This window comes from Microcebus murinus, chromosome 27, assembly GCF_040939455.1.
Source record: "Microcebus murinus isolate Inina chromosome 27, M.murinus_Inina_mat1.0, whole genome shotgun sequence".
Lineage (NCBI taxonomy): Eukaryota > Metazoa > Chordata > Mammalia > Primates > Cheirogaleidae > Microcebus > Microcebus murinus.
In genome coordinates, this window is record NC_134130.1 from 15204581 (window position 1) to 15230117 (window position 25537).

The 25537-nt window shown below is 41.6% G+C and overlaps 2 protein-coding genes and 1 long non-coding RNA gene across 3 annotated transcripts in view; 1 reads left to right on the forward strand and 2 right to left on the reverse strand.

The window, feature by feature from the left end:
* LOC105872308 (uncharacterized) lies at positions 1–16000 on the forward strand. The gene is made up of 3 exons (XR_001154513.3): positions 1–88; positions 10970–11179; positions 15914–16000. It is a non-coding gene; the product is annotated as an uncharacterized LOC105872308 (long non-coding RNA).
* On the reverse strand, positions 311–12747 carry LRIT3 (leucine rich repeat, Ig-like and transmembrane domains 3). The gene is made up of 4 exons (XM_075997995.1): positions 11034–12747; positions 7187–7653; positions 4270–4575; positions 311–2589 (listed from the first exon to the last, which is right to left on the reverse strand). Exons 1-4 carry the CDS (start codon positions 11147–11149, stop codon positions 1427–1429), a joined length of 2052 nt encoding a protein of 683 aa, XP_075854110.1. The 5' UTR covers positions 11150–12747; the 3' UTR covers positions 311–1426.
* Positions 14653–25537, reverse strand: part of RRH (retinal pigment epithelium-derived rhodopsin homolog) — a 16095-nt gene continuing 5210 nt past the window's right edge. Inside the window, exons 2-7 of the mRNA XM_012766197.3 lie at positions 24462–24652; positions 22296–22395; positions 21624–21777; positions 20561–20729; positions 17231–17409; positions 14653–16024 (exon numbers count right to left, since the gene is read on the reverse strand). Coding sequence (XP_012621651.2) covers positions 15910–16024; positions 17231–17409; positions 20561–20729; positions 21624–21777; positions 22296–22395; positions 24462–24652 — 908 coding nt within the window. The 3' untranslated portion in view covers positions 14653–15909. The remainder of the gene's footprint in view (positions 16025–17230; positions 17410–20560; positions 20730–21623; positions 21778–22295; positions 22396–24461; positions 24653–25537) is intronic.

Sequence of the window (25537 nt, forward strand, 5' to 3'; positions counted from 1 at the left end):
GTGACCGCCTGACCGGGAGCGTGTCCATCGGGACCATGCTCGGAGTCTGGGGGACCCTTCCTCTTTATTATACCTGTATTCAGCCCAGGTGAGTTCCCAGGCGTTTCCTTCATAAAGGGAGTTTAAGTCATTCTTGCAAAGCTGGGCTTTGTTCCAAGGCTCACGAAAGCTGCATCTGCGCGGAGGTCGCCTTGTCCCCTGGACACCCTGGGCCAGGGTCAGAGTCCCAGGCCGCTTAGCATCGCGCCGCTCAGCGACACGGAACGCCAGCCCTGAGACGCAGCAGTGGGCTGCAGCTGCGCAGGCAGTCTTTCTAAGAAACCCGAACTTTATTTATGAAGCTTCTTTCCTATGTATTCATGTGACTCACTCCAGTGCAAGTTCTCTGATGTGTTTAACCTAGAAAAAGAGTTTGGCCAAATGAATCCATTGAAGCTTCTCTTTCAAAATCCTCAAATATCCTTTGGGGACCTAAAAAAGACTTCAAAGGGCAGTCAGCACTTTCAAAGGCCTTCTCTTTATCCACAGAATCACAATGTAACGTGGCAAAAGACAAACAGCGTAGTGTGTGGTCCTTTGGCTACCTGTACATCTTCTGATACAGAGGAGGAAAAAATAAAATGAAGGAAGGTGAGGGGGAGAAAGACGAGGAGGGAAGGAAGAAGGAAGGAAGAAAGAGCACATATCAAAGTACTAAAAATTAACACATTATTTTTAAAAAACCGATACAATCTGTCAGCAGATGTGTTAAAATGCAGCAGTTACAGTCTCTTGGAAATGGTCTATTTGTCATAATCCTTTTTTATACTTATTTTTGCTAACACCTATATTTCTAAGGACACAGGGAAGATTTTCTTACCTGCAATATGAACACAACTCTACAGTGTTGTAATGCATAATGGCCCCAAGAGACGGAGCCCTCCCCGTCTACCAGGTTGGATTTAACCTTAGTAAATGCAAAATTCTTTACAATCCCACCCTCACCGGCTAGGCAATGCCAGCGAACATCCACAGCAAATGCCATAAAGCACTTTGAACATGAATGAACATCAAGGCTTAGCTGGTGATTCGAATCTTTTCTTCACTGCTCAAAAAACTATCTTTTCAAAATGCAGAGTTCACTTGCTATTCTCACATGAACTTATTTTTAAGAACTAAAATATTTCCCTAAAAATTATAATCAACTTATTAAGCACCACCCTAAAAATGATTTTGGGGGACATTTTCCACACAACAAAAATCAAAAATATTTGTTTTTCAGTTCAGAAATCTCATGGTATTTTTTTTAAAAAAACATGCTTAAAAGCATTCCAGTTGTGATTTTCACATAAGATGTGAAAGTCTGTCCAAAAATCATCCAAACAGAGCATCAATTATGCCTTTAGATCCTGATTTTGTAGCTCACACGTGTCTGAGCTGCAGAACCTTAGCAAAAATACTCTGGTCTGGAACTCTCACTTTTAAAAGTCACGTGAGATTCCGCACTTGCCTTAGAACAGAGCAGCAATTTTTCTGAATCGTCCCTGTGCCTTCGTGTCCAGAGCTCCCCTATACTTTGGGATCTGGGAGACAGGGTCTCAAATTGTATATAAGTCTCTTTTGCCAAATCATCTTCCCAGAAAGAGTCTGATTTACATTGCAGTTTGCAAACTTTGTACAATAAGAAAAAAATCACTGGCAAGACAACAACACAGGCAACACTGGTCACCACAAGAAGCAAAGACCATTGAGAATCATCCTCTTCAAGTCTCCTGGTAGAAAAGGTGATACATTGCTCTTGCTGGGGAGGCACTCCTTTTGGACAGACACATGCCACGTATTGCCCGCCGGGCTCCAAGCCATCTATGGTCACTTGGTTCTTGCTGGAGTCTGCATTCAACAGCAGCAGGTCTTTGTCACCATGCTTGGAATACAGCACGGTCACTGCGGAGCCATGTGTGGTATTAATGATGTTCCACATCAGTGTCACACTCTCTTTAGTCTCACTGACCACCCTGAGGTTTTCTATCGTGGCATTCGTCTCCATAGGTGCTGCTTGGTCCAACAAGGCCAGCTCTTCTTTCTTACTTGCGCTGGCGAGGGGAAACTTACTGCCACCCATCTCCACCTTTAAGTTCCTTTTCCCATCTGGATGGAGCTGGAGTGACTGCCTGCTGGCTGCGGTGGTGCCTGCTGAAATGCTAGTGCTTCGAGGCGTGGTTGAAGAAACAATGGAGGAGAAGAAAGGAGATAAAGAGAAGGAAGCAGTGGCGGAAGGAGACAAAGTAGAATTAGACAGAGAAGTGGAAGACGTGGGGGAGGAAGGAGAGGAGGAGGAGGACCAGGGAGATGACAATGAACGAGGTGTAGATGTCAATCTTCCAGATCCTGGCTGGACCTCCTGCTCAGGACGATCTCCAGGTCTCCTTTCGGAAGTGTTTGCTGATATGCTGGTTGTGACAACGCCCACCACTGTCACAGTAACCACAGCTTCTGACATTCCAGCCAAATTTTTGGCCTTGCATTTGTAATCCCCCGCATCTTTGTAAGAAATGCCCGTCAAGCTTATTATGGACCACCTCACTCCTTCCCCTGGAGATTCCTGTATCACTGGAAGAAAACAAAAACGTACGCTGTGAGAAAAAAAGGAAAAGCTCAAGTAAGCATGCCGACCGAGAAGGAAACTGTGTTCTACGTGCATCCCTTTCCACGGGGAAGTGGGAGACGGCACTCTGGTGGCAGGTGATGGTTGAGCAAATTGCTTACATGAAGGTCTAAGACCCGCCTGCCAGGTGTTTTGAGGTCTGTAGGGGGAATGGTAGTTTTAAAAGATGGGAATCAGGAGACTTGGGTCTTAGTAAACTTTTGTCCACTAAGTAGCATGTGATTTTAGACAAGTCAATTAGTGTCTTCAGGCCTCTGTTTCTGCATTTGTAAAATAAGAGGATGAGGCAAAGCAATCTCAAAGGTCCCTTCCAATTTTAACTCACTGTGATTCTGTAAAATGTTTATCATAAGACTTGACTTAAATATTTCTCAAGATATTTTTTTCATTGTAATAAAATGCATCTGTCCACATCGCCAGTGGTACAACAGATCATTTTCTGGCATGGAAGAGTCATCATTTGTATTCTAAATCATTTATTTTATATTTAACTTAGGTAAACTAGGAAACCATGGGTTTTTTAATTTGCAGAATAATATATAGTTTTTACAAAAATTGGAATTGTGCTTTCCTAATTATTAATGTCTGCACATAGTTCCATTCTGTCTTGATTTCGGGAGCTTTCCAGAGAATAATAATGTGTATAACAGTATCCCAGCAGCCCCAAACTCAACTCACTAGCTGAAACTGTGGGCCGTTAAACTGTATGCAAGAATATCAGGCCTGAACTTGTACAAATCCCATCAGGTTTCATTATTTCAACTTCAATTTTAATTTAATTTTGAAGGGTCTTAAAACCATATCCCTTTAATTGTCAGAATATCACTGTTGAAACAGGGGCAAACGCATGGACTTTGTCATAGTAGGAGCTGAAAAGTCAATGCAATCAATATTTTCAAAAATTATACTTTCTGATTTATAATAAGGTCTCCATGTAATTTATTATTTAAATGGTTATTCAAAAATGAGAAACTTGTACAAGATGCCCTTTCTAAAAAACTGTAATGGTTATACATTTTGAAATGAGCTGTATCCAAGATGACGAAGCAAGACAAAACTTGCCTGCAGTTATCCGTCCACCGGATCATTTTGTTTTCTACCTAAGAAAAAGAGTTGAGGTTGTCTAGTTTTAGCTAGGTAGGTAGATAAACTAAACTGAGAAAAATATTAACCAATAAAATGTACCTTTCAAATCCTTTGCATCCAACCATCTTGGAATTTTTTTTTTTTTTAGGACAGAATCTCACTCTGTTGCCCGGACTAGAGTGCTATGGCATCAGCCTAACTCACAGCAACCTTAAACTCCTGGGTTCAAGCGACCCTCCTGCCTCAGCTTCCCCAGTAACTGGGACTACAGGTGTGTGCCACCGTGCCAGCTAATTTTTCTATTTTTTATAGAGACAGGGGTCTTGCTCTTGCTCAGGCTCGTCTCGAACTGATCTCAAGCAATCCTCCTGCCTCGGCCTCCCAAAGTGCTAGGATTACAGGCATGAGCCATGGTGCCTGTCTCTGTCTTGTAATGTTTTATTAGCATTAACTGGCCAGTTTCAAATCATACAAAAACATGGGGTTAAGTTCAGACCTTGGTAAACTCCTTGTTTCATAGGGCTGACTGAAGAAAATACCTGTGTGATTAGCTGGCGAGCCATCGGATCTGGTCCATGTGAGCTGCGGGGTAGGGTAGCCAGTGGCATCACACCGCAGCAGGACATTACTGCCCAGAGCAGACATGATCTTGGTGGCCGAGGCCATCACTGATGGCTTCAGACAGTGCTCCAGCTCAGCCCGCTGAAACGAAACCCCCGCGAGGCGCTCGGGCTCGCTGCAAACCATCAGTGGATCGAGAAGCACTACAGCAGGGTCAGCAACCTTTGACAACTCGATCATCTTGGAAATGTGACAGTCACAGAACCAAGGGTTGTCTTGCAGACCTAAAACGGAAAGCAGGAAAAAGTTGATAAAGGTAATTCTGATAACTTCAATTTCATCACAGCCTCTTGGAGAAGCAGAGATCTCTACTGTCTTCCTAAAAACAGAAGTGCTTTGAGGGAGTCAGTAGAGTCACCTCGACGTCAGTTTTGCCCTGCAATCCAGCAACCTGAATGCACATATCCTGTCTGTTAGTTCAGATCATCAACAATCACAGCTAATATGCACTGAACATAACTCTGAGCAAGGTTTTCTTCTCAGCACTTACCTGTATTATCTCATTCAATCCCAACATCCTGTGAGGAAGATAGTGTTATTATCCCCATTTTAAAGATGACTAAGCTAAGACACACAGGGGCCAAATAACTTGACCAAGCTCACATAGCTAATCAGCGCCAGATTTCAATCCAGGTACCTCAGAATGCCATAAATGCAGTAGTAGAGATATTTCTAATGTGCTAGGAAAGTTCTTACAGCATTGTAAGTATGACAGGATGATCGGAGGCTCCTAACTCAGCCTGGAATGTGTCACAGTTTTGTATAATTTGAAGACACACTGAGGTAATGCAAGTCTTGTGTAGCAAAAACAGAGTGAGATGCAGGCAGTGGCCAGCCACAAGACCGGAAAGGCTGGGAGAGGCAGGAGCATGGCTTGGCATGAGTGTCCTGTGTGGTGGCCATGGAGGTGCTTTGCTCAAAGCTCCGTCAGGAGAGAATCAGCTGCAGGGAGTGTCGCTAGCTGACAGCTTCCAGTCAGCGAGGACCGACAGGGTCTGCCTCAGCTTTCAGAACTGGGAGCAGAAGCCTTTGGGCCTTCAAGGAGGCTGCGAGTGAGAGCTGAAAGGCAAGCGAGGAAGATACTACTGGAAACTATTAATAGGAGGAAGGGGATCCTTGCTATGGAGTGGCAGGGAGTTTAGCAGCACTGTCACCGAGGTAAACAAGGAAAGCAGAACGCATACTCAGTGAAAAGAGCTGCCTACCGAAGGATGTTTCCACACAGAGTTGAAACTGCTGCCTGATACCTTCTTGCTAGTAAAATGTAAAGAAGCGACAACAGCTAGAGACATAGAAAGGAAACCAAACTTGCTGGGTTCAGTAACAAAGCTGTTTCTTATTCTCAGCATTTCCAAATTTCTCAAATGAAGAAAGGACTTCAGAGCAAAAATCAAATCCAGAGTGAGACTATGAAATTATTTGCTAAAATCTCGGAAGGATCTAAGATGGCGCTTCACAGCATTCTGTCAGTTAAGTCTCTCTGGGGCCTTAAGGTGATATCCCATAACAGCTTCACGTAAAGGCCAAGGTAGAAAAAAAAATTTATCTCAGAGATGTGTGGTTATGGCTTTTTAATAATGGGGTGGAATATAAATTGAGAAGAAAAGACAGAATTGCAATTTAGAAAATTCTAACCATGGTAGAAATTTAACTATTAGCTCAAAAATTCTATCTTTCTATGATGCCTATTTTTATTAGAATAGCAGTCCATGACTGGCTCATATTCTTCTGTCAGTGTTGATAAAAGTTTACTTTTTCTATCTTCTATTTTAAAAATGTGCTTTTCCTCCATTGGAGAATAACCTTGAACGTCTGCTCTTACATTTAGTCTTGTGAATCTACAACTAGTTCTCTAGTTAATATTCATTTGAATTCTGTTCTCTTAAGTGTTGGCTCCTTCACCCAATTGCATGCCCCAAGCAGACTTTCTAGTTTATTTTTACATTGCAAATGACTAAGTGTGGCTCTGGAACCTAATGTCTGGGCTGAAATCCCAGTTCTACCAAGCTTCATTACTGGGAGCAATTCTTCCTAACTAATTAAACCACTGCTATCTCGTAAAGATACCAACACCCCTTTCCTACTCCGGAAGAACCTCTTGGTGAGTTGAAAAGCAACGTGAGCAGAAGGCTGCGTGGACCAGAGTATGACACTGGTGCGCTCTCAGGAGTCAAGGCAGGTGGGGACTCTGTCACTCAGCTCAAGGCCCTCTAAGAGAAGTGGAATGGTCTCGGTTTACGAGGCTAGTTTTCCCTCACCTCTCCACGCGTGCACATAAGCCCGTGCACACGCGTGTGCAGCCATTAGCCCTGACACAAGGGAAGACAGGTAACCTGACCTAACTTAACTGATAAGGTCCTATTCCATTAAAAGTGCAAATTCAGAGTAAGAGACCAAATCCAATAGATTTTAAAAGACTGGACAGGCCGGGCGCGGTGGCTCACGCCTGTAATCCTAGCTCTCTGGGAGGCCGAGGCGGGCAGATTGCTCGAGGTCAGGAGTTCGAAACCAGCCTGAGCAAGAGCGAGACCCCGTCTCTACTATAAATAGAAAGAAATTAATTGGCCAACTAATATATATATACAAAAAATTAGCCGGGCATGGTGGCGAATGCCTGTAGTCCCAGCTACTTGGGAGGCTGAGGCAGGAGGATTGCTTGAGCCAGGAGATTGAGGTTGCTGTGAGCTAGGCTGACGCCATGGCACTCACTCTAGCCTGGGCAACAAAGCGAGACTCTGTCTCAAAAAAAAAAAAAAAAAAAAAAAAGACTGGACAGCTAACGGTATGTATAGCAAAGTACCTGTATAGGAAAAGCCCAGAGGCTGGTGAGCTTACCGAGAATAATTCTTGGTGAAAGGTCCAGGCCTCCAGGTGCCGTAACTAAGTGAGACCAGCTCTCCAGGAAATCTGGTGGCAACGTGGTCAGTCTGTTGCTTGATAAATCCAAGTAGGTGAGGCTCTTCAGGTACCTGACCGCCTCACTGGGCACAGTGGTTATTCTGTTATTGCGCAAATCCAGGGTCCTCAGACGGGGCGTGTCCAGCAGAGACGCCCAGGGAAAGGCGAGCAGAGAATTCCCGTCCAAGCGCAACTCATGCAGCTGCTTCAGGTTGTAAAAGCTGCTGGGGTCAACGGTGACCACGGAGTTATAACTCACCCAGAGGTGCTGGAGCTCCAGCAGGTAGTAGAAGGCCTCTGCCGGGATTCTGCGGACCGCAGTCTTCTCGATGCGAAGCTTCGTGGTGTCCACCGGGAAGTTAGTAGGCATCTCGTTGATGTCCATGTCGTTACAGAGTACCGACCTAATGTCACAAGAGCAATGCAAGGAAACCACTCTCCAAGACTCATTTGAAAAAATGATTCTCATTTGAAACATGCATCAATTTTTCAATCTCTACTTGGTCAAAAAAATATCTGTTCAAGCCTGGCTAATCTGTTCATTAATAATGCATTGTCATCATCATCATCATCTTCATCATTATCACGATGACAGCAGCTACTATTAGGCTCAAGCATTTGAAATCGCCATTTTTGTAGTAAAAAAAAAGTTCAAATATCAGTAATTTCCTGTGGTTCAACCCAATATTTATGGGGCTCTTGCAAGGCCTGTGCAACAAGGTTGCGTCGTTACTTTATTTAATCATCATGACAATCTACCATCTGTTTTCACTCTACCATTAAGCTAACAGGTAAAAGCACCAGCTCTTGAGCCAGGTTGATCTTGGTGCAAATCTGAGCTCTGCCACCTGCTCTGTGGCCCTGGGAATCCACCTCACCTGTCTTTCAACCTCATTTTCCCAGATGGCATTATTATGATGGGTAATTAAAATGCATGTAAAATTTTGCACTTTCCTGGTGCATAATAAGCATTCAGTAGGTGTTTGATGCTATTATCAGCAATATCAGTTTTGCATCAAAAAGAACTGAGGCCCACAAACATTCAGTCACTTCCCAAGGTCACTCAGCCAGTGGGTCACACAGCCACCAGCAAAACTACTTCTGTCCAACTTCGCAGTGAACCTCTTTAGGAAATAGCTCATTTTAAAAGAGTCCCCTATTATAAATTGATCCTTTCTAAGAGGATCATTTTTTATTTAAGAAAAAAAACAAGTATTCACAGTGGATGTTTAAAGTTGAGCCTAGTTTTAACCATGTGACCTATGCGTGGCTTGTTGCCTAAGGAATAAACCAGAAACTAAGAGTTTGTTCCTTTTGCCACTCACTAACTTAAGTGACCTTGAGCAAGTCACGTTTTGATCTTGTTTGTTGGCACGTGTAAAACAAATGTAGAAAAACAAGGCTGGGCCATGTGTGGGTTTCAAGTATGAGGAATATGAGACTTTAGATTCATGATAGCCTGAAAAAAGATCTATTTATCATCACTCAGGAAAATTCCAAGGATTTTAGGAGCTCTGTGCCAAGGAACAGGGCTGAAAGACCAAGTACATTTCTTTTTATATCACAATACTTATTACCAAAATATTTGCTATCTTTTTTTATATAGAACAAAGACTATTTAAAATCTCCAGTTGTAAGTGTTGTAATATATCGATACCATCAGCTTTGCTCGTGGTTCTTAACCTGGCTGCATATTAGTCATGTAAACCAGAATCTATGGGTGAGGGCCTAGGCATAAGCATTTTGAAACTCTTTTCAGGGAATCCTATTTTTTAATTTAATCATTTTATTTTGACATAATTGTAGATTCAGGTGCAGTTGGGAAAGTACTAGAGCGAGGCCAGGCACTATGGCTTACATCTATAAGCCACCACTGTGGGAGGCCAAGGTAGGAGGATCAAGGTGGGAGGATTCACTTGAGATCAGGAGTTCGAGACCAGCCTGGACAACATAGCAAGACCCCCACCTCTACAAAATATCTTTAAAAATTAGCCTGGAATGGTGGCACATGTCTGTAGCTCCAGCAACTCAGGAGGCTGAGACAGGAGGATAGCTTGAGCCCAGGAGTTTGAGGTTACAGTGAGCTATCATTGTGCCACTGCACTCCAGCTTGGGAGACAGAGCAAGACCCTGTCTCTGGGGGAAAAATAAAAAGATTTATTTTTCACCTGTAATATAATCTGAATTGCTGAATATGGACAATAAAAAGTTTTGCAGAACATTATCTAAATTATAACACACTATATGTTTAGTAAATAATAACAGTAAAATGGTTGTTCAGTAAAACACACCACGTTAAATCCATGGGTTTGAAAAACCAGGCTGTAATGTAAACAGAGTAAGCAGCGTAACTGTACCACGCTGGTGGTGTCGCCTCCTTTCTGTGAATTCAGGAGACCTGGGGAATCGCTGGAATTTTCTAGGGAAACCTCTTACTCTTCGTCTCTATTTTGTATCACAGATTTCAGTGCTACTTTACACAAGACAGTAGCAGTTTCTGGTCCTTAAGAAAGCATTCCAGTGTGTTATAACAGAAAAAACCTAAACTGCAAGCTAAAAGACCTAGCATCTTCATCAACTCAGTTACTGCATCAACACGACTATGTGACTAAGATAAGTCATTTAGTCTCCATGCAGTTTAGTTTCTTCTCTTATAAATAACAGGAATTGAACTAGATTATTTCAAGTTCTTTCCAGGCATAATATTTTATGATTTTCATAAAATCCATCAATAATGGGGCCACCCTGGAGAAGGAAACATTTCTGTGATCGTTTTCTCAAAAGCACCCTGGTCTAATTATTAACTGCTGCATATTCCTGGGCAAGTAGGGCCTTGATTTGTGACTGTCCTTATTATTGTCCTTAACCACCCAGTAAATATCTCAAAAAGAAAACAAGAATTGGTTAAGTAAACTTCACATAATAACAAGATATATTACTCACAAATACGTTTGAATTATTATTATTTGTTTAAAGTTGTATGACATAAGCTGGGCTATTTTAACAAATTATTTTGTTTGAGAACTACTGTTTACTTCAACCAAGTCACAAATACTTTGATTATTAAATACCCTCCCCACCCCTCTCCCCTCGCCCCAAAATCAAGGTCTACCATGTTTAGCTAACAGCAGTTCTGTTTTACATTTGACTTCTCTCTGAAAGGACTCGTGCACAGTTTAAGCAAATGACTATTCTCACTTCACAGGTAGATGTAAGAGCCACATAGAGATTAAATAACTTCTGTGAGGTATCCAGAACCTTCTTTACTTTGCAAATTCCATCAGCTTAAAATGAAAAATTCTAATGATGAACGTCTCTAACTTCAGTCTTGCGATCCTCCTTCCTCCTGGCCAGTTGTCGTGAATAATCCTCCAATGAAATGGAGAAGCCTGACGCAGGGCGGATGACCTGGACGCGCTGGCTCCTGCCCCGCCCTGCCCTCTTACGCTTCCTGTTATATAATCAGGTGGCCACACACATCCCAGGTTTGACCTCCCGAAAGAGATACTTTGTGAGTAGGAGCCTTATGAGTATTTCTGTAACACAGAATGTGGTTAGGAGTCTCAGATAATTTGAGAGCCCTTTTAAGAGTTAAACTGCTCAAAATAAAAGCAGTGAAGGAGTAGGCAATGAGCATTAACACAATTCAATTAAAGCTTATATAAGTTAAACCTTCTCTCCTCCGATTTCTGATCATCAAACATTTGCTTTCTAAATAAGGCTGTCTTGTTTGAGTCATTCGTCAGGATAATCAGCACACGTCGTAGCAAGGAGAGGAGCGTACCTGGATCCCAAGCCGTCGTTCCGGCCGTGGTAGTCGCAGGTGCATTGCGAAGGACACGAACAGCCCCCTCCTCCCAAACAGCTCAGCAGGATGCACAGACAGGCGAAGAGACGCATCACTCCTTTTAGAGGTTGTCTGAACAAAAGGTAAAAAGCGAATCCTAAGCATTCGGAAGCGGTGTGCCGGGAGTGCAAGCAGCCATCTAGTCGCAGCAGATTATGCGGGATTAGCTGAAATCCGTAGCTACTTAACCTTCAAGTGTATCTTGCTAGGGATCAATCGACCCAGCCTTTGAATGCGGTGGTAGCAAAGTAACACATTCTAAGGAAAATGAAAATCAAACACATGTCAAAACAATCTCAATAGTTACCCACATCTAGATTTGCAAGGAAATGCCTATGAAATCCCTTTCCTATGGATGTATTTGCCAGGACACCCAAAAAAAAATACTTAGCATTAAAAATAACTCAGTCTCAGCAGATGTTAGAAGATTCCGTAGATTATTTACATGTCATCACATTATAAATTTTTTGCCTTTGCTTTTCACCAGGATGCACAACATTCAGTTTTACAAAATTGAGTTTTAAAAATAGAAGCACAATGCATGAAGTTGATTTAGAATACAGTTATCGATGTTGCCACATACTGGTTATTTCCAAAAGCAAAGTCAACCAAGTCTAGTACATAGATATTTTTTTTAAAGGAAAAATGCTTCAATCCACACTAACAGGGCAGGACTACAACTCCAGTGAGAGTGTGTTTTGAGACTCTCTCAGATCATCTCAGTATGTGTAAGGTTCAGGTTTATCTTAGCATCTTTATTTTTAATGGAAGCAATTATCTCTGTTTAAAAATATATTTTATTCCAAGCTAGTTTCCCAAGTATCAAAATATATTTTATTCCAAGCTAGTTTCCCAAGCATCAAAATGATATATGAAAATCAACTGTCATTCTGTTAGCAATATTAGGCTCTATCAGAAAATAAAAAATTAAAGTAAATTAAAACCATCTCCACACACATAAGAATGGAGTATTCACAGGGACAATCAAGGATTTAAGTAATAAACATATGCCTTTAATCTTTTTATTGGGTGGTTCTAGCCATCATCCTTAAACCAAAAACTTTTTTAAAAAAATTAATTCTACAAAAATAAGAATATTATGGGAACTATTATTTAAAACTAGTAGAATTTACATAGAAACAAGAGAATCTGAAAAACTTTGCTCAATTAAAATGAAACATTGCAAGTTTTCAGATTCTGCACAATTCATTCGTTCATCAAATACTGACCTAGAGCTTCCTCTGTGCCAAGCACTGAGGGGTACAAAGATGCACAAGACACGGCCACCACACATAAGGGACTTGCATGGTAAAGAGAGGAACAGAGGACTGAAGACACACAAGAGAAGAACGTCAAAGCCAGCCTGTGTGGGTGGGGCAGGACTTCCTAGGTGGGCGGTACCTGAGCCGCCTCTTACAGGATGCATGTTAGTGTATTATGGGAAAACCAGGAAAAGGGCCAACAGCAGGAAAAAAGGGAGGGAAGCAAGAAGCAGTAGGTTGTCCCCAGAGCACAGCAAGCACGTCTTGTTGCTCAGGCTTAAGGTTTTGAGGCAGGAAGTTGAAGAGGGGGGAAGATAAAGCCAGAGGTAAGTGAGGTTCAAGCTATGGAGGAAGGGCCTTAGATTCCCTATTAAACAGCTTACCCTCAGCCTGTGGGTAACAGGAGCAATAAAGGTTAGGCCTGGGAGTGCCACCTCAGATTATCATCTTAGGTAGAATTCTCCAGCGGCTGTGTGGAGGAAAGGTTCAGACAGAACATGCGAGAAGGGGAAGAGGCTTTAGGTGGGCGGCTGTGCTTGGAGTCCAGATGAGCAGGCATCAGGCTGCAGCCTTGGTTGCTGTGCTGGGGTGGTTAGGATAGTGCAGCTTCAGGAATCACGTAGGAGGGAGAAATGCTCGCTTAGATGTAAAGAAGAAGAAAGAAGAAGGAAGGAGGAGAAGAAGAAGAAGATGATGAGGAAAGCAAGAGGAAGAAGATGAGGAAAGGAAGAAGGAGGAAGAAGGAAGGAGGAAGAGATTTAAGAACACCCCTGAGGCTTCCCGGTGCTGAGATGTGGAGGTGGTGACCCTAGGTGGGTTTCTGAACACAAGAGAAGGAAGAAATGGGAGGATGGTGATAAATAGAACTGTGATCACCAAATGGTCAAAATGGTTTGTGAATTATTAGTTTCATGGATGTTATGACCTATGCAGGAGCAAGACATGCCAAACTGAGTACAGAAAAGCTGTTTAAAGATCAAACATCAGAAGTTAGTAAACTAAGAGGTTAGAGGCAGCTGTGTAACCAAAGCTGGGTCTGCCTCATCACATAAGCAAACTGATTGATTAATGTAGGATTAAAATATAAGTATGTCCACTGTTGAAGTCCTTTATGCTTGAGGCAAAGTTGCCCCTTGACCATTCCTGGAAATGAGTCCAGGCTTTGCAAATCAGAACTCTGAATCAATTTTCTATACAATATTACATGAATTGTCTTGGCCTTTTAATGGCTCTGTGACTTTGGGCACAGACCCTCACTGTGCTTTCTCAGCTCCAGAGAACAGGATGAGCAAAGAGATAGTGGCACAAAACAGAGTTCTCTGGGAACACTCAACATTTTAATCTGGCCATAGAGAAAGACAAAAAGCTGAAAAATCCCTTTGGGGCCATATTGGCAAGGGTCTTGAAAGTCCAGCTGAGGGTTTTGAATATTTGAATCACCATGTTTGGCAGGGGATTGACTATTTGGGGAACTGGAACTTTATTTTTAAAAAATTAACTATCAGCCGGGCGTGGTGGCTCACACCTGTAATCCTAGCACTCTGGGAGGCTGAGGTGGGCGGATTGCTTGAGGTCAGGAGTTCGAAACCAGCACTGAGCAAGAGTGAGACCCCATCTCTACTATAAATAGAAAGAAATTAATTGGCCAACTAATATATATAGAAAAAATTAGCCAGGCATGGTGGCACATGTCTGTAGTCCCAGCTACTGGGGAGGCTGAGGCAGCAGGATTGCTTAAGCCCAGGAGTTTGAGGTTGCTGTGAGCTAGGCTGATGCCACAGCACTCACTCTAGCCTGGGCAACAAAGCGAGACTGTCTCAAAAAAAAAAAAAAAAAAAAAGATTAGCTATCAAGTTGATGTATTTATTGACTGCAGTGGAAATGCAGAGGGCAAGGAGATGAGTTAGGAGATTATTATAGCAGCTGAGCATTCCATATACTTAGAAAATTTTACATCTAAAACTGATACTCAAATTTTACTTAATATGCAGCCAAAGGTGCCAAAGAGATAATTTGCAAAAAGGAAAAATAGAGATAAGAAAATACCATAGGCGGCCGGGTGCGGTGGCTCACACCTGTAATCCTAGCACTCTAGGAGGCTGAGGCGGGCAGATAGCTCAAGGTCAGGGGTTCAAAATCAGCCTGATCGAGACCCCCATCTCTACCAAAAATAGAAAGAAATTAATTGACCAACTAAAAATATATATACCAAAGAAAATTAGCCGGGCATGGTGGCACATGCCTGTAGTCCCAGCTACTCGGGAGGCTGAGGCAGAAGGATCACTTGAGCCCAGGAGATTGAGGTTGCTGTGAGCTAGGCTGACGCCATGGCACTCACTCTAGCCTGGGCAAGAAAGTGAGACTCTGTCTCAAAAAAAAAGAAAAAGAAAAAGAAAATAACACATGCAAAGATACACAACCTCACTGGCAGTTAAAGAAATGTGGAATAAAGTGAATTTAAGTTACAGTATATATAACTCATAGTTTAAATATTTGATGATACAGCCCTATTAGCAGGAATATGAGGTAAAAAGTGGACTTCGGCACTGCCAGCATCAGCACAAATTAATTCAGTCTTTCCAGCAAGGAAGCTAGTAAGAATAATGCTATTTTTATATTTGTACCCAGTAATTTTAGCCTGAAAAAAACACTCAAATAGAATAACTTCTCCCAAAGAAAGATATTTGTACTAAAATGTTCTCAGATGCCACCATGAAGCTAAAACTTAGAAGCAATTTAAATGTCTACTATTTAAACAATGGTATATAGTGCTATGCTTAATGGTCACTTAAAATGACAAATATGTGAGTCTACAAAATCATCCAACATTCAACAAATATTTATTCAGTGCCTACTACCTGCTAGACAGAATGGGTCTAGCTGCTAAGGGTACATCAAAGAACAAACATATAAAAATCCCCACTCTGATAGAACTTAATTCTAGGGGCAAATATATGGAAATACATATGCAGAAAAATGGTAATTAAAATTGCAGAACACGTAACAACATGCACAGAGATGATATTGCTATATAAAATACATATGTGCACTGACTAATGTGATTTAGAAGCAATGGTATTTAATGTTCATTTGATTATTTTTGTTAAATAACAAGTTAATAATTGATTAAATAATAGCTGGGAACATGCAGTAACTCATTTCAGTAATTATTTGTTGAGGATTGTTCATTATTATTATTATTAATTTATTCTAACAAAATAATGGCTCCTTCTAGTCCAATGGGAGACCCAAGCAAGTTACAGGTCATCAATACAGTATAATGCATGCCATGATACAGAGAAAGAAAAGAGACTTTAATCTCATGTGCCTGGATTCATCAAAGGAGATGAGCAATAGTTTACACAAAGAGAAACAGAGAAAACACGCACTACAGCAGCCAACGCACAAACAGAAGAATTATAAGCTGCGAAATGTACAGTCTAATAGGACCATAATCTATGTCTGCTTTTGATCTAAATGGGCTCATATTTAAAATAAAGCATTGCAAAAACAAAACAAAAAGTTTTGATAGAGTGTGTTTTTCTCTTATTTCAGGTTCTTCCAGAAGGCAGTGGGTTTTGAGATACACCCATTGGGAAAATACTTGTCACGGGCATTGCTTGGTGAGTCTGACATTTGAACATGGCAAACATTGCCCTCCGAAACCTACAATAGAAAAGAGAAAATCTGGCATTATCCTATAATAAATGGGAAGTTTTAAAGCATTTTTGAAGGCGGCTATGGTGCTGCTACTGCCAATTGACATCTCCAAATAAATTTCTGCCTCCAACTTTAACATCTCCTGTAGAGAACCTTTATACATGTAGAGGGCATGTGGTGCAGTTAAGGACCTGTTTTGCACCTTGATTATAAACATTGAAGACATTTAATAAAAGCCAATAATGATGTGTGTTTGAAATAACATTTCTAATGTCAAGTGCAATGAGTTATTTATTTGAACTAACAATGTATGTTTCATGCATCTGTTTTTCCAAGCAAAGGCCAGTTGAAATTAAGGAGGCTTGAGAATGACTGACCTTTCCCAAAAGTCTACCAGCAGACTCTGAATTTAAAATCTGTTCTTTACTCTGATGTGGTCTTTCTGGTCTTAAAATTTGTATGGTCCTTCACATACCTGTCGCTAAAGCTGCTCTCCCAAACGTGCAAGTTTATACAAATTTAATAGAAGCAACATTGTCACTCCAGGATCAAATTACCTCACCTCTACTGAGATTTTCTGGCCAACCATTTAAGCACAGTAGATTGAGTCATTCAATTTTTCCAGCAGTAATAGGAAATGAAATAATCTAAATTTCATTGAGGAGGCAAGAAAGGAACTCTTTGCTGAGAATTCCACAAAATGGAGGGGGATGAATTCTCTAATATCCTGAATGACAACCCACTCCTAAAGCCCTTTATGTTAGCAGTAGATTCTTCTCTTGCATTTGAACGATATGTCTTCATTCTGGGAAATATACAACCACGCTACCCATTAAGGGAGACCAGCATTGCCTTGTCCGTTTTCTAGAAATAGAATCTCTCTTTACTTTGGAAACCATCATCCCATGTATTTGGGGTGGGGTGCCCATTTGAACCAAGTGACCAACGATCTCCCAGGGTCTTTTCCATCAGAGAACCAACTGATATGAAGCTGGCTTTGGGGATGCTTAGCTGACATCTGTCACAAATCTGGAGCTCTCGGCACTTAGGGCCTAGATGCTGCTCCAGTTGCATGAGCCAGATATTCTTTGTACTGGATTGAAGTGAGTTTCTGTCACTCACCTCCTGAAAAGTCTTGGAACGTTATCCACTGCCTCGTAAGCATTTTTGTATCGATTTTTTAAATTCAAAAGCATTTTAGACATTACGTACTTTTTATTAGCAACCACATAAATGCAGGGGTTGTAGAATGTAGAAGATTTTGCGAACAGTGGAGCTATGATGGCCATTGAGGGAGGAATCTTCTCTGGGTTACCAAAAGAAGCCCATAAGCATACAATGGCGTAAGGGGACCATGCCACCAGGAACATGCATATCATTATCACGGACATCTGTAAAAGAAATAATATTAGCCAAGCCCAATAGCCACAAGATTTAAATAGCTAATTCATCTAAACTATCATGAAAAGCTATCTAGATTGGAATTTGAATAAGTTTATGTTGTTGATGACATAAACAAAATAGCTGGGTTTTTGCTTTCAACATTCTTTGTTTAGGTGCCTAAAGTCATCTCTGATAACATGAGCTTGTGAAATAGATACGTCAGTAATAACCGACATTGCTTTTAAAATCATTGCACATGTAAAGAATAACCTCTTTCTGAGCTGGGCGTGGTGGCTCACGCCTGTAATCCTAGCACTCTGGGAGGATGAGGCGGGTGGATTGCTCAAGGTCAGGAGGAGTTCGAAACCAGCCTGAGCAAGACCTAAAGCAAGACCTTTCTACTAAAAATAGAAACAAATTAATTGACCAACTAAAAATATATATACAAAAAATTAGCCGGGCATGGTGGTGCATGCCTGTAGTCCCAGCTACCCGGGAGGCTGAGGCAGCAGGACTGCTTGAGCCCAGGAGATTGAGGTTGCTGTGAGCTAGGCTGATGCCACAGCACTCACTCTAGCCTGGGCAACAAAATGAGACTCTGACTCAAAAAAAAAAAAAAAAAGAATAACCTCTTTCTTTTGGTGTGCTACGGGAGAGTACAAAAGCTGGCTTTGATGAAAGGCAGATAAAAATCCACCCGCCCCACTTCTACTCACTATGCTATGAACGGTCGGCATTGTGTTTCCTATTAGTATTATTATTTTGCTCTCACTGTGATTATCTGCTAATCTAAAAAATAACTTTCTAAACTCAATCTGAAAACAGATAAAATCCTATTTTGAGCTCAGTGGACCCTAACACAGGCCATTGAGCTGGATGTTTATTGCATGTGAGGCAGATAATTTTGTAAAGGAGACCCCCTGCAACTTGCTTAAATGAAAAAATTATGATTTTTACATTGCTCCCTTGTGACTGCCCACTAAAATGATGGGAAAGAAGTTTAAAAAGATATAAACACATGAGGACAAAGAATCAGAGATTAGACAATATATTTTATATTGGGAACAATAACCGTTGGACAAGTGGTAAGTTACTTACCAGACATGAGAATGATTAAAAGATAAATAAATCAATGTTAAAAAGAGCCATTAATGACGGAAATCCAGACCAGGTAGCTCTGAATGTGGGGGTGCACATGAAACTCCCAACAAGAGAACTGTTTGAAATCTGCACAAAGCATCACTTAGATTTGAGTCCTTTCTCCTGGTTCATTTGGTCCACTCAGATACTGCCCTTCCTCTCTCTGGAAGATTCTCAGAGGCTCAGGGTTAAAAAAGCCAAAGTAGGGAAGCTCAGGGCTCAGGGACACGAGGCTCAGCTGTCACTGCAGTTATGCACTGAAAAGAGGGGCGCCTGCACATCTGCGTGCTGCCCCTGCCACTGAGCATGAGAGCACGTGCACAGCCTCGCACCTCCCACCCAGGAACGTCAGGGAATCTTCTCCTGGGAAACTGACCTGCCCAGAATAAAATACCGATGGATACAGTCAGAAAGTTCCCTAAAAGAAAGAGCCCAGCTAAAGAGTACCTCTGAGCCTACAATCAGCTTTTTAAGGCATCACTCTTAAATATGAGGGGACAATCCCTGACCACCAGACACTGAGCAAACTCGTATACTGACAGGCGGAGAGAAGAGCAGTGCAGGAACTCAGGGGAACAAAAAAGATGCGGTGAACAGACGGAAAATGGAAATACATGCGTAATAGCATCACAGACATAAGATATACATACAGCCATAAAACAAGAAGAGAAGGCTGTAGGAAAAGGAGGATAGAGCATAAAATAACTTTTTTCTTGCTAAAAAATGGATTTTATCCTATCTATAAAAGTGAGAGGAGAGGTGTTTAAAATGTAACAGAAAGGCTGAATGATATCGTGGGGCCGGGTCAGCGGGAAGTGGGTCTGGCGCATCGTGGAAGTGCAGGGTCAGATCCTGACTTTACTTAAAAGTTTATATTTTGTTCAACATAAGTTTATTTTACATTAATTTTGACTTGTAAAGTATTCTATTAAACTACTAATATGTGGTAGTTGTTGTTATTGTGACTGAGTCTTTTTGGTGCTTACTTTAATTTTGTGCCCAAGGCGTGGCCTTCGCTAGCCTCACCCTACTCTGTGCGCACCTGGATGTGGCTGAGCAAATCTCCCCGAAACCAGACACGAAAAGAAACCAGCACCTGCCACAAACAAACAGACAAAAGAGACATGTAGGAGAGCACATTTAAGAAAATCAAGGCAATCAGCACGGAATTTCAGAAAGCTACGGTTTACGCGAAGACACCGTAAGCTTCCAGAGAGAACGCACAGGCCACTGCGGAGTGCCAGGCACCAGAATGCCCTTGCCACGCGGTCCTGGAAGCTGGGAGACGGCGGAGCAACGCCTTCAAAATTCTTTGGATATTATTCAGGCAAAAATCAGTCGGATAGGATAGTGGAATTAAGACGTTGCAGTCATGCAAAGTCTTAAAATTTTTTCCTCTCCTGAAACCTCAGGAATCTACTGGAGAATGTTCTCCACCAAATCAGAAGGAATAAACAAAGAAAGAAAACGAAAGACAAGCAATCTAGACAACAGGGGCTCTGGCTGCGGAGAGCGGTGAAAGGCATGCCCAGCTGTGACCCAGGGCCACCTGAGGACGACCAATTCCGAGCTGCGTCTTCGACTGCAAACGCGTCCAGGGCAGAGCGAGAGGCTGCGGGGTACCAGGACGGCTCCCGGCAAAGGATCAGGTGCATCCTGTCTGCGAGGTGGGCCACGCACTGCGAGAAGAGAGCCAGCCTCTCCATCTAACCAAATGCTGGAACACTACGCTGACCGGCGGGGAGACAGAAAGCCGGGGAGGAACGGGGCCGGTTGGTGGCACACAAGAAATACACCCGCATCACCCACAGCAGGAAATCAAGAGATGACAGCAAGCAAAAATATCCAGAAGAGCAGATAAGCATATCATTCAGAAATAAGGAGGCAGACACGAAGGGAGGAGCCGGGGAGTGAACACTGGGGACAGGGAGAGGAGACTGGTGGGCCAAGGGACTCTCTCAATTACGGATGCAAAAAAGCTTGACTGCAAGTAACTTCTCAAGGATGTTGACTTCTTACCTTTGTTACGTCTACCTGGTCTGACCAGTCTCCGTGCCAGGAGCCAGCGCCGTTAGCGGCCGTGTGGCGCTTCATAGAGCGAGTGACGTGGAAATAGCAGTAAAACATCACCATCAAGGGCATGACGAAATTTACAGCAATCACGGTCATCGTGTAAGACACAAAAGATCTGAAAATAAGAAAAGGAGAAGTGGACTACTCATTTAATGTCCTCAATAGGAGAAAGAGAAAGAGGAGATAATTATTAGGAATAATGCTGGCAGTCACTATATTGTTAAATAGCTCAGGATGTATATTCAACTTTTCGTTCATTCAGACCGGGGCTGGCAAGCCACGGCCTGGGGCGGGTTCGAGCCTGCCGCCGTCGCTGCACCTGAGGCTTGTCGGAGCACAGCCTGCGGCTGCCCTTGCGGGGCAGTGGCAGAACTGAACAGCTGTGACAGGCACCGTCCGGCCCGCAGAGCCTAAATTATTTATTTTTTGACTCTACAGAAAAACTTTTAGATTTGGATTGAGTTTGAGATTTAGAAATTTTCTATTTGCATTTCTGAGTCCTCTCTCATTTATTTTAATGAACTAAATTACCGCTGGAAAATACAGAGCATCACCAACTAGCAGGTGAGTCTTTGGTGGGACTGTACTTTTGCTACGTAATTCTCAGAAGCGGCTGGAAGTCACAGAGCATCTTGGAAAGACAGGAGGGAGCAGCCTGGCTTTCCGGCAGCCGCGCCGTCTGGCTTCACTGACCCTTTTCCTGCGGGGTCCTGCCGCCGAGATGGCAGAGGCAGAAGGGCGAGTGGTCCCCACTGCTGCCCTAGGAGAGGCCCGCGGCGAGGGAGGCAGGGACAGAGGCAGGGGACAAAGGGAGCTGGATGACCTTTACTTGCGAACAAGCACAATTCACTTTTCTCAGTTTTGACTCTTGTCTGAACCACATCATTACTAGCAAGGAAGCTCTTGGCCACACTCTGTATGAGAAACGTGGTCTGAGCTTAACTTTGAAAGAAAAAGAAAATGTCTACATTGGAAGCATTTGATAATGAAGCGTAAACCCGTCTCTTACGCATCATTCTTCCGCCAGTTTATGGTACAGGTAGCCCCAGTAGGGTCCGGGGCGTAACCAGCCCACCCTGTGATAGGCATCACAGCCCAAAACAGGCCGTTCACCCAGGCCCCCAGAATCATGCCCACGTAAGTGTGGGTGGTCATTCTTCTTCCTAGGATCAAGCACAGGAAATATCAATGTCGTTCACCAGTGATGGCACTCATTTTATTTTAATTGACGATTCGAAATTGTTACCAAGTAGATTCTTTACAGAGCATTTTAGTTCACTGAAAACCTATCTACGTAAATACACGTTCTGAAAAAAATGACATTTTTAAGGCTCAACCAGAGGGTAAGCAGGGAGAAAACCTGTCCAGGCCCAGGAAAATAGCAGGGGCCCCAAGGTGGGAAAGGGCTTGGCCAGTACCCCAAAGTCTGAGCGGCCCTAATAGCCAAGCCTGGAAAGGTAGCCAGGAGCCAGGGATGCCGGGCCTGGCAGGCTGCTTTATGAAATTTGGATTTTATTCTAAGTACAATAGGAAGCCATTGAAATCTTGGAACAGTGTTTGCCAGAGAAATAAAACTGACACTGCTTAAAAAGCACTATGTTTATATTTTAAAGTGAATGTATATTGAGTGGACATTAGTCAAAAAATCGATTTATTAAGAAAGCTGAGAAAAGCACCATACCTATGTCAGGGCGGCAGATGGTTAGATATCGATCCATGGCCACGACCGTGAGTAACCCAATGCTTGCCATTCCAAAAAAAATATTCAATCCAGCATAAATCTGAAAATCAAAATTAGACTCCACCATTCTCAATACCCTCCCAAAACACATTTACATTTTTGTCCTATTGTTAAAATATATTTCAAATATACTAAATTTTTTTATTAATAATTTAAAATATAACTTACACTGTCGAATTTTATCATAACTGGTTTAATAAAGGAATTTGTGGGAAATGTTTTAAGAGTTTATTAATTAAAATAAGTTTAAAAAAAATTTTAAGATGGTGAAACTTCTATTTAACTCTACAGAGTGCAGAACAAGCCATAAATTAGAGTACAATACCTACAACCAACAAAAGATTAGAATTCAGAAAACAGGCAATTCAAGGGAGAAAAAGACAAACTCAACAGAAAAATGGCCAAATTATGAATAGACTATTGACACAAGCCCATGTACATTTGAATGTTTATGATGTAAGAAAAAATATATAACTATAGTAAGTGTTCTAAGAAATAAAAATTATAAGATGGCATTTCACACTCACAAAAATGAACATTTCAAAGTCTGACTATCCCAAGTATTGGGGAGAATGTGGAGTAAGAGAAGTAACCATTTCTTGCCTAAGAAATGTGTCTAGAGAAACTCAGATATTGCCAAAGGAGACATGTATAAGAACATTTATTGAAACCTTGTTTATGATATTAATAGAAAAAAACTGGGAACAAATGCTCAATAACAGATAAGATGAAAAAGTATATCGGGCTGTGTTCCTAGAAGGGAATATTATACAGCAGTTAAAATGAAAGACTCATAGTCACATCCATCAACGTGGATAAGCTTCAAAAACAAAATATCAAACAATGAAAAGAAAGCAAATAATGCGAACAATATTTTACACAAAACCTAAAGCAGCTAGGAAATATGTGGTTTATGTACATATAAATAAGTAGTAAGATAGAAAGACATTCATGGGAGGGAAGGCAATAAGATTGAGGATGGTATGCAATGGCTTTCAACAGTACCTGTAAAGTTTTATATCTTTACAAAGAAAAACAACCTGAAGCACAGATTGTGAAACACTAAGGTTCGGCATAATTGGTTGGTACACACATGGGCATCCAATATTCTCTGTTACTCTCATTCACTATAATTTTATGTCTTAAAATAGAAAACTTAAAAAATTAGGCCTGGCCAGGCGCGGTGGCTCACACCTGTAATCCTAGCACTCTGGGAGGCTGAGGCGGGAGGATCGCTCAAGGTCAGGAGTTCAAAACCAGCCTAAGCAAGAGCGAGACCCCGTCTCTACTAAAAATAGAAAGAAATTAATTGGCCAACTAAAAATATATAGAAAAAATTATCCATGCATGGTGGCGCATGCCTGGAGTTCCAGCTACTCAGGAGGCTGAGGCAGGAGGATCGCTTGAGCCCAGGAGTTGGAGGTTGCTGTGAGCTAGGCTAATGCCATGGCACTCCAGCCCAGGCAGCAGAGTGAGACTCTGTCTAAAAGATAATAAATAAATTAATTAGGCCAAAAGTCTTATTTGTCTACTATCCTAATGCAAATTAATATTAATTCATTTCCTTTTTAGTAAAAATAACAGTAAATGTATTTAATAATCTCATGAAGGTCTTTCTATAGAGAAAAGGTCAACATGGTAGCTTAATTACATTCCTTAAATGATTACGACAGTAAATATTTTATTGTTTTAAATAAAAAACAGGGCATTTTAAAATAAAAAACAGAAAGCAGGGCATTTTTTTAAATAAAAAACAGAAAACAGCATTTCTTTTTGAATTTGCAACATATAAATTTTCATTTGAATATGCAAATTATCATTCTTCTCTAGTTGCATGCTAGCTGTTTTATTAGTTTGTGTTTTCCTTTGGGTTGGGGGAATTTTGAAAATATAACAATGGTTAGTTAGTGGATTTTATTTCTCTTATTAAAGAATATATTCCCAGTCACTGCTGTTATACATAAAAGCTGTTTTACATAAAAGCACAGTATCTATTATCCTACAATATCTTATTTGATTTAAACCCTTGGGATTTTTTTTTAGACATTTACATTTCTTTGATCTATTACACTTTATTTTTTCTATCATTCCAAAGATCTCCAGTACCTGACAACCTGCATATCCAAATTTCCAGCTTCCATACAGATCCGAGGCAGCAGACATGGGATAGCCAATGCTGCTGACCCCGATGTCGGTGACAGCCAGGTTTATAATAATCGCATTGGTGGGTGTCCGGAGTTCCTTGTACTTAATGAAGATGCCCAGAACTATTATGTTGCTGAGAATACTTATCATACCTGAGAACACACACACAAATATCATGTATTTTGTTTAATTTGAATGTTCAAAATCAAAATTAAATATTCAAGCCCTTTTGGAAACATAGCAAATCTATTTTAGTTCATTTATTTGAACAGCTTCTGCTATTCTTAAAACTGTAGCATCTTCATAGCCTATCTCTTCTGTGAAATAGAAATAAGAAAATTAAAACACAAAGAATCATACAAGCCAAAGCTGAAAGTCGGTTTTAATGTGATTAATATTGATCACTCTGTCCTTGAAACCCCTTCCTTGGCTTTCACGATGCCATCCCTGCTGACGTTTAAGGCACATTTTTTTCATACCCCTGGCCACCCACCCCGGCCACCTCCCCAGCAAAAGTTCCAGGGTACATACATGACTGATCCTGTCCTCTCTTTTGGCAACTTAACTTCCTTCTCCTCCTTCCTGAGGACTAAGGCTCTTGTTTTTCTACAGTTTCATTTCTCACACTTCAAGCATCATGCCATCCTAACAGCACTTTGTCACTATTTCCAGCCTGGACACATGCTCCAGACCCAAATCTGAATCTCTCTCACACATCCACATCCCCTATAAAGGAATACAAATTGCAAGATTTGACTTTCAAGACAGGAAGTCGAGGCTGGGTGCAGTGACTCACACCTGTAATCCTAGCACTCTGGGAGGCCAAGGCTGGAGGATCGTTTGAGCTCAGAAGTTGGAAACCAGCCTGAGCAAGAGCGAGACCCCATCTCTACTATAAATAGAAAGAAATTAATTGGCCAACTAATATATATAGAAAAAATTAGCCAAGCATGGTGGCGCATGGGAAAAAATTAGTCCCAGCTACTCGGGAGGCTGAGGCAAAATTGCTTGAGCCCAGGAGTTTGAGGTTGCTGTGA